This window comes from Sceloporus occidentalis, unplaced genomic scaffold (assembly GCF_023333645.1).
Source record: "Sceloporus occidentalis isolate IW3139 unplaced genomic scaffold, rSceOcc1.0.p SCAF_70, whole genome shotgun sequence".
NCBI lineage: Eukaryota > Metazoa > Chordata > Lepidosauria > Squamata > Phrynosomatidae > Sceloporus > Sceloporus occidentalis.
In genome coordinates this window covers 3,452-22,907 of record NW_028317050.1, presented here as the reverse complement: position 1 = coordinate 22,907, position 19,456 = coordinate 3,452, and the positions used below count along the sequence as shown (strand labels likewise).

The following is a 19,456-nucleotide window of genomic DNA, read 5'->3' as shown; positions in this document are numbered from 1 at the left end:
CCCAGGGCTCCCTGCCGCCACAGCCACAACTGTTTGGGCTAATGTGGCATCGAGCAGGCTAACCAACAGGCATAAAGACATTGGATGGCCATTCAGGGAGGCCTCCCCCTAAGGACATTTATGCATGCCAGGGGGCTGTGCAGATATAGACATTGTCCACAGTGCATTTTGGAGGAGGAGATTTCCCTTTACTTGTTCTGGCAGTGCCCGTTTGCACAGGATTTGTTCTGAGCCCTGGAGCAGGATCTCAAGGACTCCATCGAGAGAAAGTACCTGTCCTACCCCTCTGTACTTTACAGACTTTTTCCAGGAACACACACAGAGAACGCCATTGACGATTCTTGGCGCCTCATGTGCTGTGTAAAGGACGCTCTATGGTTTGCCAGGAACCGCCTGGTGTTGAGGAGGGAGCAGGTCACAGTCAGTGACTGCAGCAAGGCTTAGCCACAGCCTGCTGAGAGACCACTCTCTCAAGGACAGTCTAGAGGCTGACGACTAGTCCCATTGTCCTTGACCCCCTTTTTACTCTCACCCTTCCCGAGCATTCCATTCCCCCATTTCACCAGCATGTGTCTACTAATGTGCTAACCATATGTGCCATGTCTGGAATTGTAAGTGTACACTGCTTTTACTGTATATTACTGAGCTTTCCGTAACTGAAGTCGTACTGTAACTTGCATTGCCCTGCGCAGCATCGCAGTACTGCTTTTCGACTTTCTGAACATAATATTGTCAAAACAGGCACAAAATGTTTTATCATAAACAGTTTTGTATAAATAAACTTAAATACAAAAAAAATTGGGGTAAGCCTCTGTGCTGCCCTTGTCAGGGCAGTAAAGCACAGTATTGCTATGCTTCTCTATACTACAGTGCCACCGAGGTTCCCAAAGAGCTATGTTTCCTGCTCCCAGTGGCCATGGGTAGAATGAAGGATTGCCTTGCGGTGTACCCAGTCGGGATACAGGTCATTCCTGTCACAGTCAGCTCATTTGAGCAGGGCCCTCCTCACATGTTGTTTCTGTATGTCATGTTATGTTTTAACAGTGAAGACACATTTAAAAAAATATAATAGCAATAATCTATTTTTTGTGCCTGCCCACACCAAAAGCGCTTACCGCGGAAGTATATGTTTGTGGGGTGTCTGCGTGCAGCTGCCTACCCGTCAGTGTCAGGGCTTGGGGCTGTGACACTACTTTTTAGACGCATTATGTATGTTATTAACAGTCCTAACTATGGGGATTTCCTATATTTCATTTAAACGTTTACTCATTATGAAACTGACATTAAAAAAAACATTTGCAAAGTCATAAAAACTTATCTTATTGGGGGAAAATGTTCATGGTGAGATAATCTCCAGGATAAAAAAGATAAGTATTATTCACGGTTGTTTGTAAGAGAAACGATTCTCACCATGTATCAAATTATGAAATATTTCCATATTCAAGGAAGTTTTGTAGAAGTCATTAAAACAAAACAAAAATCATGCACTAAAACGGGACAACATTTTTGCCCAATGATTAGACTTTTCTGGCGTAAAATATCTATATTTTGGACAATGATTTTGCTCCAGGCACAGTTCAGGTGTTACTTAACCATGCCACCATTTCCCTTTCCAACTACAAAAACGTATTGGCCTCATTTTTGTTAAACACTGCAAAAGATAAAACCCTTGGCTTTGGAAACATCAGGTTACTCCTAAAATTAGCACACAGCTACGTAACATGGAACAGTTGTGCAACTTTGAAGAGCATATGTTGCATTATCATGATTGATAATAACGACTTATCATGGCACCGATGGAGAGACTTCACATCATCAACTCTTTTTAAAAGGCCGGTCAGGGAGGGATCATACCTCATATATATATAGAGATATAGGCATTAGGAGAAGACGCATTTGAATATTCTTGCAGGAGACCGATGCTCAGTATGGGTCAAGATGTGTCATACTGGTGGGTGCCACACTCTTGTCATAGCTTGGACCTAATCTCAGTTTTTTCTTTTTTCTTCTCTAATGGCGATGCTTACAATTTTTACAAATGTCTGCATTTTTTGCAAACATCGACATTTATTGTATTCCATGAAAGTCCACAGTGAGCATCTAAAATGTGTTGTTATCCGGCAGAACGTCCATTTGTTGTTTGTTCTTTTTGCTTTTCAATCCGTGTTATTGATTTAGAGAGATTTTGATCAAAGGGTTACCTTATGGAAATAGAATATGCACCATAACTTACTGTTTCCTTACTCTTGTATCTAATTTTGATACAAGGCTATGTAGTCATAATTAGGGCTGCAACAACTAATCGATAAAATCGATAATGAAAATCGTTGCCAACGAATTTCATTATCGATTAGTTGAATCGATTTTTATCGATTTATTAAATGAGGGTTTTTTCAGAGCTCTGAAAAATACCCCTCATTATATAATCCGTTTTAGTGACTCACAGCAGCAGCTCCTACTTACCAGCCCCTCCCTGTAATCACTGTGACAACTGGCCCTGCCCCCTTCCTTCTCCCAGAAGGCCAGAACCACATGGCTGTGACACTCATCTAACTGTAAGTATAAAATTAATATTTGGGCTACTGAAAGTTAGGGGAGGTGGGAGTTAATTTAGGGGCAGTTATGGTTAATGGGGTGTTTAGGGTTAATTTAGGGGCAGTTATGGTTAATGGGGTGTTTAGGGTTAATTTAGGGACAGTTATGGTTAATGGTGTGTTTAGGGTTAATTTAGGGACAGTTATGGTTAATGGGGTGTTTAGGGTTAATTTAGGGGCAGCTATGGTTAATGGTGTGTTTAGGGTTAATTTAGGAGCAGCTGTGGTTAATGGGGTGTTTGGGGTTAATTTGAGGCAGTTTTGGTTAATGGTATGTTTAGGGTTAATTTAGGGGCTGTTGTGGTTCATGGGGTCTTTAGAGTTAATTTAGGGGATGCTGTGGTTGATGGGGTCTTTAGGGTTAATTTAGGGGCAGTTATGGTTAATGGGGTGTTTAGGGTTAATTTAATGATGAGGACTGAGGGTTAATTTTATTAATTTATTAAAGTTAACTTAAGGTGCAGTTAGAGGTAAAGGGGGAAAAACTAAGGGGAATCTAAATCCTGGGGGCAGTGAAGATTAACCCAGTACTTATTTATAAAAGTATGGTCTGTGACTCTATGAGGGGACTATGAGATATCTGGGGGGTATACGGCATATCTAGGGAGGACGGAGTGACATATCTGGGGGTATAAGGCATATAGGGTATATAAGGCATATGTGGGGAGGGCAGTGTGGCATGTCTGCGGAGGACAGAGTGGTGTATCAGGGTGTATAAGGCAGATCTGGGGCCACAGTGGCATATCTGGGGGTAGAGTGGAGTGGCTTTTCTGGGGGTAGAGTGGAGTGGCATATGTGGGGAGGGCAGTGTGGCATGTCTGGGGAGGATGGCGTGGTGTATCGGGGTATAAGGTGTATCAGGCACAGTGGCATATGTGGGGGTAGAGTGGAGTGACATATGTGGGAGGCAGAGTGGAGCGGTATATGTGGGAGGCAGCGTGGCATATGTGGGGGGCAGCGTGGCAAGCCTGGGCTCAAACGTGCATAAATTGGGGGGGGCTGGTTGCAAAATAAAGGCAAGAAATGCATTTTATCAAAGTTTTTTTATTATGCTGTATTTAATATAATTTGTTTATTACATTTTTTTAAATAAATGAAAAATTTACATTCATTTTTTTTATCCGATTAATCGAAAAAATAATCGGCCAACTAATCGATTATGAAAATAATCGTTAGTTGCAGCCCTAGTCATAATGAGTGATGACCAAGTTCTAGTGCTGGGCACACAGAGAAAAGTGAAAAGAAATACTTTCCCTTTAAGAATCTGGGTTCTTATATTCTTACACAATCTTGTAATGTGATTGGTGTTAATATGTGAAAGACTCCTATGTGAAAAGGAAAAGCCCGACCCAGCCGCTGTTGAGCCTCTTGAAACACAGTAGTGAACAGTGGTCTCCATAAAGATACAAGAGAGAGTGGTATTCAGTTAAAAATAGTATTTAATGTAACACAAATCAAATATAATAGTTGCTTACATCAAGAGGTAGAAGCTGAAGCATAAAAGCAGGGCAGCATTCCTGTGTAAGTACAGTACCTTGAAAAAGCCAATTTCTGTCCAAATGTGTTGTGCACATGTGCCTATACTCGAAAGTGAAGAACACATGGACGTTCTCTGACGGCAGTGTCAGTTGAAAGTGAAAAGGTTCCCAGAGGTTCTATCCTGGGACCTCTGAAGAGACCACCCCTGATGGCTGATCACAGGTACTGCTTAGTGATCGTTCTGTGATCAGCAGCAATGGAAATTTTTTTTTTAGTGAAAGAGAAGAAGCCCTATCGTTTTCTGAAAAAAAACCCCATTAAATTTGTGTGGGTTCACAAAACATGGAAAAGGGGAATCATGGTCGAACAAAAATAAAAATAGTAAGGCAGGGGTTAAAAACCAGAAGGTAAATTAAACAGTATGTTTGCGCCATCTTGTGGAAATATATAGTATATGTGTGTAGCTATTTTTGTTTAAAGATTATAATGTACTAACATGAAGTAATGAAATCCATAATTAAATCAAATTTTTCAGTGTTCTGGCATAATTAGGAGGAAATAATTCTTGAAACCTTGTACTAATTTGAGAAAACCAATATAATTCCCACCAAGATGATTAATGATAACATAACAGAACCGGAGACAATCCAGAATACTGGTATCCAGACCTACAGCTAATAAACCATATTAGAAAAAGTATTAAAAATAAAGTTTGTCTCTGAAGGTGTGCTGTGGTATCTGCACCAAGACGTTAGCACCAGGTTCTTCAAGTCCTCTAAGTTGTGAGGTGGGGCCTACATTGATGCATCCTGGTGCCATGTGTTCTCCAGGTAAGCGACTTCTTCCATTACTCCTTTCCTGCTTCTAGCATATCAACTTTGAGGATGAAATGTTCACTTGCTGCCTAATATATCCCACTGATCTAACAAGATTATCAGTGATCACTGCGCTAGATTTCCAATTTCCATTTCATGTTATTTTAACGGGCAAAATTAGCTTTTCCTTCACAAATAAGGACATCTCTATGGGAACCCAAACTTTTTGAGGTCTGATTAGAAGACAACCTCGAATGTAAGACAATGGTTATTTTCCAGGGTATTTGCTCTGAAAAAAACTTATAATCAAGCAAATACGGTGTGTGTATATATATATATATGTGTGTATCAAAGTCACAACCAGTATCTGTTCTACAACAAGCCATTGACTGGTGTCAGTTTCATGAAAATAGGCCAGGCAAAACTGTCATGATGCCATATGCAGCCCTGATAGAAACCCTGTGTCTAAATGGTGTTGAAATGTCTTCACACCCTGTGCCATTTAATATATCAGCCCTTATCATAAGCCACTCGTCAGCTGTATCCCTATCCTAATACTGAAAGTGCTATGAACTCACAGCACTCTGGATCATTAAATCCTTTACCATGTTTAGAGCTGCTCTTAGAACATATTAATTATTCCAGTTATTTCTGGCATTGGGGTATCAAGGACACATACAATTTAAACCAAACACCTTTCACTGGATCATTAATAAGATAAATAGACGATATGTATTGGAACATAAAAGAAAATAAACTGTTGTGGATTAAACCCAAGAAAAAGGTAATGTAGATACGGTATATCCCAAAAATGTAAGGTGTCCGAATCAGAGCACCTGTGTTGGGGGTGTGGCTAGAGGTGGGAGGGGTGGGGCACAGATAGGGGTGAATGAGAGTGGGTACAGAGAGTTGCAAGTTGGCCTGGACCAGGGGAGATAAAATTATCTCCAATGGACTCAAGATCTCCAATACCCACAAAAGCAGGACATTACTACAGGACAATGCGTGAAAATTAGGACTGTCCTGCATAAACAAGGACACTTGGGAGGTATATATGGTACACAGAACGAAACAGGGGTGTAGCTTCCACAAGATTCCTTTGTGTAACCAGATCCTCAGATGGCTCCCTGCTGAAAGGAACGGAAAGTGAAACAAAGACAATAAACCTAATTGGCCCTATCATTAGGGATGTCTTGGATCCTCACAGGGCCTGAGTAATTCCTTACATATGTCTCCCCAAAATGTTTTCCCCAGCTCTTATTAATTCTATCATACAATGCTTGTTTTACCCTCCCTCTATTTCAGTTATCCTCCCTTCATCCTTGCCTTCCGTTAAACATAGGTCTTCGATCAATGCAAAATCAATGTCTTAATGCATCTCTTGGCAATAAATGAATGTTGAGTATTACAGAATTACAGAGTATTAGAGAATCATTTGCGACATCAAATATGTAATATTTATAAACAAAATCTGTTTTTTGCTTGTTTTTTTTTACACTTTCCAGTGAGGTTTGTAAACAGGTTCAATGGCAGTAGTAATCGGACCACAGTGCCACCATGTCGAATACAGATTAGATGTAATAATATTTTTTTAAAAAAAACCATTAAATCATGCTTGAATACGTTCATTCAAGGGATGGAATTATTTTAGTCCTTTGTTGGTATACGGTGAAGATAATGCCAACTTTAGTCTAAGAGCTATTCTCCATCCTGTGTAGCACAAGGCTAGCGTTCAGACTGGCGGTCTAGACTCCACACTCTAATAAGCATCTACCCATGTCTGGCTTAGAGGGCACTCTGTACTAGTACATAAAACAATAATGCTGAAGATTGTCTTTGGGAATTGGTGGAATGTTTTGACGTTAAGCAGATGGGATTAGTGATTGAAACTGTGTTGTTTTAATCTCTGTCCCTCCAGCTGGGGAACCAATCTGCTCTCTCTCTCTCTCTCTCTCTCTCTCTCTCTGTGCTCTGACCTTGAGCCCTATCGTCGTCTTTGCCTGTGTATAAATTTGTAGCACACGGATTCCCTGGCAGTGAACGGCAAGATACGTAGCTAAACAGAAATCATTAGCGATCAAGGTAGGGACACCAGCCAACTGGAGGTGCCACAAGTTTCTATGTGTGATGACAGTAAACAACTCATATTGCAGACAGCTCATCAGAATTACTCCCATTCCAGAATGCACCTGTTCCATAATTGTCACAGCTACAAAATACTAATTGAATGCCTGAGTACGATAAGCATTCTAAACAACAGCAACTAATGTGCCAGAGGAACTAGAAAAAGGAGGGCTACAAAATTAATAAGGGGATTGGGAGATACTAGTTATGAAGAGAGACTAAAAAAGTTACAATTATATACAGTGGAAAAACAGCATCTTAGAGGGAATATGATAACATTATATAAATATATGCAGAGCCAATATAAAGAGCTCTTCAGTGACCTGTTCATTAACAGAAATGTACAAAGAACAAGAGGTCTACCCTCTGAGACTGGAAGAGCAGAGATTTCATAGACGACAAAGGAAGGGATTCATTACAGTGAGGACAATAAATGTATGGAATTCATTGCCTAGGGAGGTGGTGTTATCCAATACATTAGATACCTTCAAAAGGGGTCTGGGTATTTTTTTTTAGAAGGGCATTACATACAGGGCTATAAATAGAATTAATATTTTAGAGCTTCTTGATGCAAGGAGAAATCCAATTGCATTTTGGAGTCAAGAAGGAATTTTTCCCCCTGATGGCAGAATTTGAAGTAGCTTAATTAGGGTTTTTTTGCCTTCTTTTGGATCAAGAGTAGGAGAGTTTTTTTTTTCAACCTTATGTTCTATGTAACTATGGAAGGTTGTGTTTCACTGGCCAGATCTGTTTGAATTTTACTACCAAATATTAAAGTTTGGTGACCATAGTGGAATCTGATTTCAGTAATAGTTGTCTTTCCAAACTGACTTCCAGGAAAGGTTTGTTAAAGAGTCTGTATTAATGTAATTACTTTTCTGAGCTTAAAGGTGGATTCTAACTGAGCTTTTTTATTAAAACTAAATTTAAACAGTGATAACGTGCGCAATAATAATAATAAATAAAAAAAACACCGAACCTGAATATAACAATGTATTACAGGTCTAGCAATCCTTGTGGAGATATCTTAAAAATAAAAACAAAAAGAAGAAAATAGCACAATGCAGTCCACTTGGAACTACCCTTCCCCAATAAAAGCTGCACAAAGGAGAGTATAGTGTAGGCTTCTCAAGGTATATAACCAAGACCTCTAAGTATATGATAACCGTTCCACTCAATAGGAAAAAAAAAGTACCAATGAACAGGCATACAATCTTTAATAAGGAAAGTAGTATCTTGCATATCAATTCAAAGTCTTTCGTTTTTTTCGTTTATGTCACATATTCACAAACCAATAATAAAATGAAATATAAAATATACTGCAGTCCAGTATGCAAACGCAGGACCAAAGCCAAGGGGGAATGTGGCCGGAGCCCCGCCATCCTGAAAGAGCTTGGTTTCAGAGCGTTGCGAGGAGGTCCCGTGGAAGCTGCAATGGATGTCTATGCTGACCCCTAGGAATCTACAGCTAGCTGGGCCGTTTATTGGAAATCATTGGATCTACCTAACTGGCCCATGATCCCCATAGCCCGCAAAAGAGGGACACTGGGCCAGGTATGCAGGACAGTGGTATTGTACCCAAAAATCAGATTGTCCTGCAAAAAACAGGATATGAGAGGGATTGCACCTCTGGGGTAACTGGGGCCCTTGGGAGGCATGGAGTGCAATCAAAAGTAAACTAGACCTTTCTAGTACCTTCAGTTGGGCATATTGGGATAGATGTATCTTTATAACATGGTTTGTTCCCTTAAAAGCGAGGATTTATATTATCTTTTACCGCTTCCGTTGGTTGAACGGTGCTATAACAAACCTTAAAAAATAAAACTATTGACATTTTTTTTTAAAAACCAACCCATTTGCTCTTCTTCTATACCTTTTCTTGTACAGAAACAAGTTCCTTTGTACAAAATAATAATTATGTATTGACCTATTTAATTTTAAATACATCATATGTCACCTTGTATTGTTTCGACTGGAGATTATGTTCTTGGGTCACAGTCCCACCAGGGAAAGTGAAAGAAGCACTAGAGGGTATTTGCACGCATTAAATCCTTGCAGAGTTTAGCATCACCCACTTCATTTAAAGGAATGAATGAAATCTCTTTAGGATATCCTCTTATTCTAAGCATCGGATTATTAGCTGCGAGGATGCTTTTTTTAAATAAGAAAAAAAGACTACAGAAAAATGTGATTGTTTGTTTTTCCTAGAAAGGCACGTAAATTGTATTTCTTCCCTATTGTTTGGTGCTGAAAATGCAGGGAGATCATTAAAAGTAATAAGCGCTGTGTAGATTGTTGGAGCGATATAAATAAAAGATAATAAAGTAATATCCATTTTGTCTTGCAGACGTTTGATCGTTTTGGTGCATAATACATTATAGTGTAGAGGAACAAGCATGGTCGCCCACAAAGTCAGCTTTAAAGTGATGTCCACCTCTCTACATATTACTATCACATTACTATACTTTGTCAGCCTCAACAAACTACAATTCCCATAATGCTTAACTCAGATGAGACTTGTAGCCCACAGCAGTGGTTAGTTATCATTGGTTGCGTTTCTACAGATGAACAGCTCAGAAGCATTACTTTTCTTTATTACATTGGGCTGGAGGAAGAGCGAGTCAGACAGAAACTGCCACAAACTATTTCACGGTAGAAAGGAAGACGTGTCCCCAAGAGGTATGTTATTTTTGACACTCTAGTTTACACAATGCATGTTATTAAATCTGTTTTAGGCTCACCAATGTTGTAATGGACTGGGGAGAAGCAGCTATTATTGTGCAGGTGTCCAGTTGATCGCTTGTAGCATGCTGGTTCCGGGTGTATAAGAAATGTTCCTCTGCATATGTTGATTTGTTCAAATATTTCATTGTCAGTTTTTTATGCAGTTGCGACTCGTAGTAACTTGTGTTCAGTGTTCTGCAGCCCTAAAAGTGTATTGAAACTTACCTGGGAACCTGATGGATTTCAGCCTTTGGATGAAGTGCTGCTTTCCCAGGGCTATGATAAGTCTCTGGCCAGAGGAGTCTCATGTGGTCATCCCACTCCCACCTTCTCCCCAGCCTTTTAAAGCCTGAGACTAGCTGCGCCCCTACACGGACCAAGCCTCATTATTGCAGTTACACCCGCCAGGAGATTGGGGTAATTTAGTCAATCCCGAAAGTCCACAGATATCAAAATATTTTTCTTCTTCTGAGTTATCAATAGGTTCCAAAGTAACAAAATTTTGGGGGAAAGTTCACTCTTAATTCCACTAGCCACATGGCAGACTCCCTGTTTGGCAATTTAGAATATTGTGTGCTATGTACAAATGTGTACTGGAAATCCTCTAACGTGCAGCGCTATGATGGGAGCAGTACTCTTGTTATCGCCTTGAAATTTCACTATATTAAGACTATATAGGTGGTGGGCAAGCTGACCTGTGGCGTGAGCTGAGCCCAAGATGAGCCAGAACCGAGGCTTAGCTTTTTGAACTGGACTCAAGAACCTGCCTTCTGTATAAAGGACATATAGAAGCACCGAACGACTGTTGTGAAAGAGCTTGCCCAGCTTTAGGTTAAATTATTTGAAATGCACCAGTGGTCATTATTAAAGATTCAGTCCTAAAACCTCAGTATTTGGATCGAGCTCCCGGTGCTGCCGAGTGAAGCATTGCTTCTTATAATGAATGGAGAGCTTTAGGTACTTTGTGTTTCCTTAGTAATTATATCAGGGATGCCCATATTTTATAATGCCATCATTCTATAAGCTGCCATCACTTAATCAGCTTTCCATTAATGGGACCCTTCACGTGTTTATGAAGCGAAGGGGATTTCTTTAAGCTATTTCATTGTCCGTAACCTGGTTCAGGAATCCTCCCTCCAGAGTGAGATCATCTCATTTGCTAATGGGTTGTAAGCATGTCCGGACTGGCCATTTAGCAAACCGGGTAAAAGCCCACGGGCCACAAGCTTACCTTTACCGCTACTCCAGTGGCATCTCTGGCCCTTTTGTGCATGGCCACCGGCCGGGTACACACCATGCATACCCAGCCAGCGTCATTTAACTGCCTCTAGCCTTAATGTGCTGAGGCTGCTTTTCTTCCCCTGTCCAGAACTGTCTATGTAATGATATTTTTCATGCCAGGCTTTGGTTACTGAAGAAGTGTAAAAATATAAAAAGACTTGTTTTGGTTGGTGCGCCAGGTTTTGAAACAGCTGAAATTGAGAGCTAAAGGAAAACGATATAACCATATTCTAGTTTTCCTTTAGCTCTGAATTTCAGCTGTTTCAAAACCTGACAGGGGTAACTATCTTTTACCTGATGGAATTGCCCTACAATCCAACCATATTGGCAAAATTATAATGATGTCAAATCACTCATCGAACAAATTCTATTTTGACATTTCAGCCTTAAGCCAGCTCCTTTAGAGATGAAAGAGCTAGTCCTATGGGCCCAAGACAGTTACAAGTTTACTTTTGTCTTCCTTCAGTTGAGTGACCTCCATGACCCACTCAAAATCCACCCAGATCTGTCAACAGGTTCACTCCAATGAGTGATGAGGACATCCCATCCCCACTTGGACCTCTTCCTTGAGTGCTTCATCTTATATGGAGCTAACGACCAGTTACCGAAACGCACCGGGTATTTTTTCTAGAAATGGGTATACATGGGGGCATTCGTTTACTCTTTTAGTTTCCCACCAGCTGTTCTTCTGATCAAACGTATTTGGTCCTTATTCTTAAGTTTTTTTAAATTCAGGTCCCCTTTTATAGATTAGATGTGTCAGAATACTGATTAGATGTGCCATAATATTGTTTCTCTATGGGATTATTACTCATAGACTATGATGAGTAACTGTCATGAATTGGTTTAAAATGGAGGATTTTTACAAATATTTTTAATCACCATTCAGTTTCTCTTTTTTTTGCTTATTCCATGTTTCTCAGGGAATATAGTTGAGCTTTATATAGCTCTTTACTAATAGCAATGATTTTAGCGGGATTTGACTCATTAGTTTCCGAATAAAGTTTTGTGGTTAGTTTGTTAGTTCATAAGGAAGAGGTAAAGGTTCATCTTTAGTTATTATATACTCGCCAACATTGTGTGGTATTATGGATCAGGCATGTTTACTGGAGTCATCCAAGAATTTTGTCCCATCAAGCACACAGATATCATGTAAAACCCAGATGATTACACGTTGCCTAATCGGTGCTGAGATATACCCTGAGGGGGCTTTATAGGCCCAAAAAGGTAATTTTACTTGATATCAGGGCTGGCAGCTGCCAACTGACGTAAGGATGGCTGACGCCTGGATATAAGAAACCGTACGTTACATTTTAATGCTCATGGAGCGTGCGGCTGGGCATATCCCCCAGGGCCTGGTGTGCCAGAGGGCCAGTCATGGCCAGCTTGACTTGTTATTTACTTGCATGTCCATAAACCACCTTTTCTGGATGTTGCCAGGATTTAGTTTTGTCCTTTATTACTCAATATATGACAATGTATACCATACATTCATTTTTACAAGGAAGCATAAACAGCTATATAAATGTTAGAACATTAAAGACATGTTATTGGAAACATTTGCTCTTTGCTTTGACAATAATTTTGTGTTTTTTTTGCTTATTATTGTGGGGTAGGAGGAGGAAAAGTCTTTGTTTTGTAGACTGTGGTTGAGCCTCATTTGATTTCCTGCCATTGCGTGACAATCTGGTTTATAAAGTGATGTAAATAGTGTAGGCATTGGTTAGCATACGCCTGTCTAATATAAAACCTGGTCAGTCCTTGATAAATCTTTCTTATTTACTCAATAAAACCCCCCAGACTGCATCTAAATCACCAGTATTTAGAGGACCACCATACTGAAGGCTGTATTACCCTTCAGAGCACCAAAAGCAAGAGATATTCTCTACATTCTCTGACTTGAGCATTTAATGATGAAAGGTGAGTTCGTACTCATGGGTTAATCTTCTTAACGTACCGTAGAACTTGCGTGCACTTGGGTAAAGGTTTGCTGTGGCCGAAGTGTCATTTAGAAACTAACTCTTTTAGTTCTGGTTCTCTTAGTTTATAAACATTTCTTAGTTTATGAGGCCAGGCTATGTAACCGCTTCTATTTTTCACCCCAGCCCTGTTTTCATATTACATATATATTGGAGTCCATTGTGGCCTAGACTCCAATCCATTTTACTATGCTATTGGAGTTAGAAACATTTTGTTTCATTTCAAGCCCCCTCCCCAGGTGCCTCTATAGAAAAACGGAATCGTTTCTTGCATGTGGTCAGTAGTGTTCACTTAACATACTTGGAATTGGCTGCCACCACATCCACCGATTTAAGTAGAACTCAGCTCTTTCTTACTTAAATGGGAGTGCCGAGCATATACTAGAAGTTGATGTGAAGCTCAATGTATGGACATTGCTTATTTCAATAAAACATTTAAGGAACCCAAGTAGTCTCGAGTGTCCTGCTTTAAGAGAGTAAAGGTGTTGGCCCTTCACACATTTTAGCAAATACTTTGATGTGAATTTTTTTTTCCATTTTTTTAATCTTTGGCCCACTTGCCCATTAGTGTACAGAACCCTGATGTGATCATTACCAAAATGCTATCTCACCTGTATCAGCAATCCATTTTATCTTACTGATATATCCATGAGTAATGTCCATTCACCAGGAGCTGCAATACTGCAACAGTTATAAAATTGTCTGATTGTCATACAATCACCATCGACAATTATTAACTGAAGACAAGATTTAAACAACTGTGATGTAATCGCTTATCTGTTTTATCTACTTCACTATAACAATACCAACCAAGACAATTGTACATTTCAAAATATATATACTTTATTCTCATCATTCCTGAAACATTTGCGCCTGCGCCATCTGTAGGGGGTGACAAAGAAATATGTTTGGATTCTGTTGATGAAAACCATACATACTGCATCATTTGGCAAAACTTGTGTGCTCTTGTGTGTCACTGTTTTTTATGGATCCGTTACTGCTATTTCTGATTTTAGTGCACTTCAAACTAATGTGGGACTGTACTATTTGGGACCTCTGAAATCAATATATCATTTTGATTGTTAGTTGTGTTTAGTAAGATTGTAAACATACATAGCTCCTTGCTTGTTCTGTTGCCCCCAAGCTAGCTTGTGTTGGATGGAGTAGTCTGTAGACCAACGATTCTCTTTCTTCTTTACATTTGGCACTCAATACTAGTTCAAATAAGAGAACTTGTGGGATGCAAATTTTGACAGTATCCCTAGTGATATTTACAGATACATTAACTTAATGATACCATCGTTCTTCCAGCCCATCTAATGTTCTTGTTTTAGCCAATTTGGAACACCAATGCCAGCCTAAAGCTTCGACTTAGCATACACTGTTTAGGACTTAACATACCAATCCTCTGCAAGAACATTGGTTTAGTTGGGTTTCGATAATTTATCTATTACCAAGGTTGTTCTTTTTTTTTAGATGTTAATGGTTCCTCTAAAAGTTAGTTATAGAAAAATTGGCTTTTCCACCAAGCTTCTGTTATATTGATCACTTGTCCAGACATATACCCCTACTTGTTCCAAAGCATACATTTTGAATAATTCCCTTCATCGTACAACAATTTACTCCTCGGAGCCTCTAACAATTGTGATGTGAATTAGAAGGCATTTTAAATATGCATTAAATCAGGAAGAACAGCCCAGGTGGAAACAGGTAAGTATAGATGCCAATTTACAAGATCATTAAGAACGATATCATTAACCATATCTTACCAGCTAAGCCCCAAAAACATCCAGTAAAATATAATTTGTTTGTAAGCTTTCTGGGTTAACTTTAAAGTTGTTCTTAGACAAGAGGCACACTTTCTAGATATCCATAAACTCGATGTCTTAACTACTTTTTATTTCATCATTTTGTTTTAAGAACAACTTTAGTGCCAAGGTATCTTCCACATCTTCCCTCTATGAAACATTTTCTCAATGAAATGGTACTGAATCTGTATAGAACATTTACCCACAGAAAAATTCTAATTAAATTATTGCAGATACACGTGATGGACAAATGGGTTTGCTTTTTCATGGCGTTATAAAGCAGATTTGTAGTTCTCGGATAATTTTGCTTTAAATCACTTATTGAGTATTTATTCCTCAGCAAATACGTCCATATCTATGAACATGGAACATTTAAGTCTACACTTCACAGAAGTCATTAAAAAGTTCTCCTATTTAGAACAAAACATTCTATGTTTCATATGGTGGGATTCCTTGACCGTGTTCAACAAGCTTGATCTGTATTTTGCATGACACTTGAGCAATGAACCCTTGATTAAGGGTCACCAAGAAAGGTAAATAAGTAGTGTTTGCTGAGAGAGAACATAAATCAACCTAGAATTAAAGATAAGTAAATGACTTGATTTTACACTCCGTGATGAGGTTTCAAGAAAGAAAGATGCTGAGCGCCTGTTGCAGCCTCAGTCGTATCTTAACATCTGTGCTGTTATTTAAATGTGGCATATCCCCTCTACCACAGTAAAATAAAATAAAAGCAATATGAAAATAGACCAAATGCTTTCTTGGTAATATTCTTACTCCATCCGTCCCCAAGACTGACTTCAGGAACTGCATCTTTTATGTTAGCAGATAGGTCTTCATTATTCATACTCAACAGCAAACAACTAACCAATGGTCACATAAGAAATATTGAATCAAATCAAGTTAGCAATATTTCCTCCAGGGGATCAACTACCCTAAGCATGTCTAACTCAAGAGGAGCCGCTGGGGTAATAAACATTGTGTCAACCAGGGCAGGTGGCTCTTCATCACAAATGCAGTTAAGTGCCACTTCATTCTCATAACAGAAGGAGCTGTGGGCCACCAATGAATATTTTCTTTCAGACAGCTCTTTGGCGCTGCATGTTGGTGTATTGGGCACCTCATAGGTGCGATGGAAGTGCAGGTAGTCTACCTCATAATGATTACGCTTCTCAAAGAGGACCGGCTCAAATCTGCAACCCCAGAAAATTTCAGATGGAAGATAAGAACTGCGACACTGCGTGGTCATTGCTGTGGCTTCTACCATGCCTTCAAGGATAACGACCAACTCGAAGTTGGCAGCTTCTAGTTCTGCTTTACCAAATTCATATAAGGGACTCTCTTCATCAATCTCATGAACAATCGTTATTGGAGACACCAGGAAGATTCTGTCTGTACCGCTGTCGAACCCAACATTGATGTCTGTGTGATCCAAAGGGATGTACTCTCCTTCAGGGGTCATCCGAGGCTGGGTATAAAGAAGTACAAATGCTCAATGAAAATATCTTACAAACTGAGTATTGTGACAATACATAAATTATTTTGTCGTGAGAAATAAGTATTTGCTAGGTTTTTGCTTTGTGACTACTCAGCTTCAACCCTTAACTGCATTTCTATATTAGAAATTTGTCCTGCAGTTAATGGCTGAGATTTTCAATGTTTTGTTTTCCTTTAAATGGGCGACATTCAGCTTGATTCATCTTTTAGAGAGCTGGATTTATATATAGGGCAAACCTAGACACAAAGGGATTTATTCAATAAAACGGGAGCTGGCAGAAGCGTTTCTAGGAGTGTTGTGGTCAGTGGCGTATTCTGGCCTAGGCTGACTATTTGCAACTTTTCTTATCTATTGAAAATCAGGACAAGATTAGGATGTATTACAGTACCTTCTGTACTTTTATAATAACCTCCATAGTTTTAGATACAATTTTATTTAAACAAATATGTTTATAGTGAGTGCCATATGCTGAATTTTTTATTTAATTAATGCAAGTTTCTCATAGGTGACAGTTTCTCCTTAAACTCTCTCCTACATTACATTTTTTATGATTTAAAATATTATAAAAACAACATTGTATGTTAAAAAATAACTGTTTTTATAAAATGAAAAAAGCATAAAAATTTAATAAAAGAGTTACTTATGTTGATCTATCTTTGCGACACCTGGTTCCACGTTTACTGGTGGATGCCTTTACGGTGTGTCAAAAGTGGCCCAGTGTGGACTGACCTCCCACTATTACCCTGGAGAATACTGTAAAGCGGATGATCAAAATATAAGCTGAGGGCACTGACAGCAGTGTGTGGCGATGATAAATAAGCCAGCCGTGAAAGCTGACATGCAGAAAAAGGGCTGGTGGAAACATAGAGATCATAGCATCATAAACCATATGATGGCGGGCTCTTTAAAGCTGGTCCTTCAATTATTTACTGGTTCTTCAACCAATTCTTATTACATATTATTATTTAATTTTTTTAATGTATCTAGCCAAAGACCAGTTTTGACTGTAATATTTTTAATGTGTTAGAATACCTATCAAAAATATGAGATACATGTATTAAACAGGTTTTACCTGCAAGAACTGGGCTCGGACGTGTGCTTCTACTAAATGGCTCTTCCGAAGATTTGCAACCCTCCACATGAGACATAACTTTCCATCTCTTAGTGCAATTACTGCGTTTTCAGTAAAAACTAGCGTTTCATTTCTCTTTTTTGGTTTGGCAATTTTTGCCATGATGGCTCCAATAATAAATGCGTCAATGATGCAGCCCACAATGCACTGCAGGACCACAGTCAACACTGCCAACGGACATTCCTCTGTCACGCTTCGGAATCCATAGCCAATAGAAGTTTGGGTTTCCAAGGAGAACAGGAAGGCAGCCATGAAGCTGGTGACCTGCATAAAACATGGTGAAGGGGGTGTCTCTTCGGAGCCAGGTTCAGGTGGTGGAGCCAGGTCTCCGTGTAATGAGGCAATAAGCCAGAAAGAAAATCCAAAAATGAGCCATGACACCACAAAGGTAAAAGAGAAGACAAGGAACATCCATCTCCAGCGTATGTCCACACAAGTTGTAAAAAGGTCAGTCAAGTAGCGTTGGCTCTTCTCACTGAGGTTAATAAATTCTACATTGCAATGACCGTCTTTTTGTACAAAGCGGGTGCGATGCCGGCCATGCTTGGTGTGTACCTTCCCATTTCGGTAAGCAGTTGTTCTAATGCCCTGTGTTAATTCTGATTCCTCCTCCTCACGGAGGGGGTCAGGGATATCCGTGCTGAAGCGACGGATGGCACGTGCTACCCCCATGGCCAAAGCGCTGCGGGGGAGGATGGTGGTGCTACCCAGCTTGGCGGTTAGAAAATGCAGGAGGAATGAAAAGAACAGTTTCCTTCCACCTCTAAAGGCACACGGTTTTCATGATGAGGTGCTTTTAACTTGACCTGCACCAAGAGAGAAAAAAAAACATAAAATATGAGATTTTATCATCTGTGATAAATCATATTCCGATTTTGCATCAAAAGCAAAATATGTAACTAAGAGAGAGGACGTTTTTTTTCACATGTTTTACTTGCAATTCCACATAATTCCACTGGGGTGCCTAGCACAATAATGACTGTAGGTAGCAGTTATATGATGGCTGCATCCTTTCTGTGCTTCTTTTATGGACTTCCTACACATTCCTTTTCAGTAATTATGTTTTGAACATTGAGTTTGTTGACTGTTTTGGGTTGTTTTATTACTAAGCCACTAAGCTAGACTGCACTGAATGTTGCCACCTGTACGTTGCCCACCCCTGACCTGAACTACCCACCACCTTCTTCTTTTAATTTGTCTCTAAACACGTTTTAGATGCAGATTTTTGTGGTAACACATATCTGGCCTAACTGAAGCCCTTTTATCTTACAAAGCATCTGCTTAGGCAAAAGGCATATGTTTCTTTTTTATATATAATTTGCAACCCCTGGCGGTCATATACACTTTAATGCATATGATAGCGGAGTAGTCCCTTTAAATGTCTGGTGTCCCCTTTTCCAAACACATGGGGGGATTCTGCAGAATCCCTTCATACGCAATTTGCCTATTTGCCCCCTTCCTCTACTCTGTTCAGGAGATCTGTTCGGCCAAACAAGTTATATGTTTATTGTGATATACTTTTTGTGAAGTAAATGTAAAACATATTATGTTTAAAAGTGGACAAGCTGCAGGGTCTGTTGGTCCAACAATCTCAATCCAGCCAGAAGTCATATCTAAACAACTGCTGCAAGGTCTGCAAGTGACCCCCCCCCCCCCATTTACTCTTACCTGTTTTCACAAATGGTCCTCTCAAGTCTCACCTATTCCCGACCTACAAAAGTCATTTTGTTTTTAAGGATACCAGTAGTCTTGGGCCACAGTGTATGGTAATTTGCTTCTGTTTCTTCTCATATCTGTCCTACAGATCGCAAGAGTGTAATAGTGTCATGTTTTAACATATTTCTGAACGACGTTGAGGAGACAGAGGTCTATCTGCCAACCAGTAAGTGAACTTACTGACGTTTTTTTAAAAAAATGGAAATTTGACGCCTTGGTAAAAAAAATACATTCATGTTGAATTTTTATTACGTTATATACTAAATGTTAATTTCCATCCTTTTCAGCGAATTTGTTAGCAAACAA

At 39.4% G+C, this 19,456-nt stretch overlaps 1 protein-coding gene across 1 annotated transcript; it reads right to left on the bottom strand.

Annotated features, from left to right (window-relative positions):
* Nucleotides 1–15,702: 15,702 nt before the first annotated feature.
* LOC149286298 (ATP-sensitive inward rectifier potassium channel 14-like) lies at nt 15,703–18,106 on the bottom strand. The gene is made up of 2 exons (XM_089494217.1): nt 17,375–18,106; nt 15,703–16,272 (listed from the first exon to the last, which is right to left on the bottom strand). Exons 1-2 carry the CDS (start codon nt 18,104–18,106, stop codon nt 15,703–15,705), a joined length of 1,302 nt encoding a protein of 433 aa, XP_089350343.1.
* Between the last annotated feature and the right edge of the window lie 1,350 nt (nt 18,107–19,456).

Excerpts from the sequence above, each read along its gene's own strand:
- LOC149286298 (XM_089494217.1), bottom strand. The coding sequence starts at position 18,106 with ATGGGGGTAGCACGTGCCATCCGTCGCTTCAGCACGGATATCCCTGAC. Across the intron at positions 16,273-17,374 it reads TCCGAGCCCAGTTCTTGCAG|CCTCGGATGACCCCTGAAGG; the intron begins GTAAAACCTGTT and ends CTTTATACCCAG.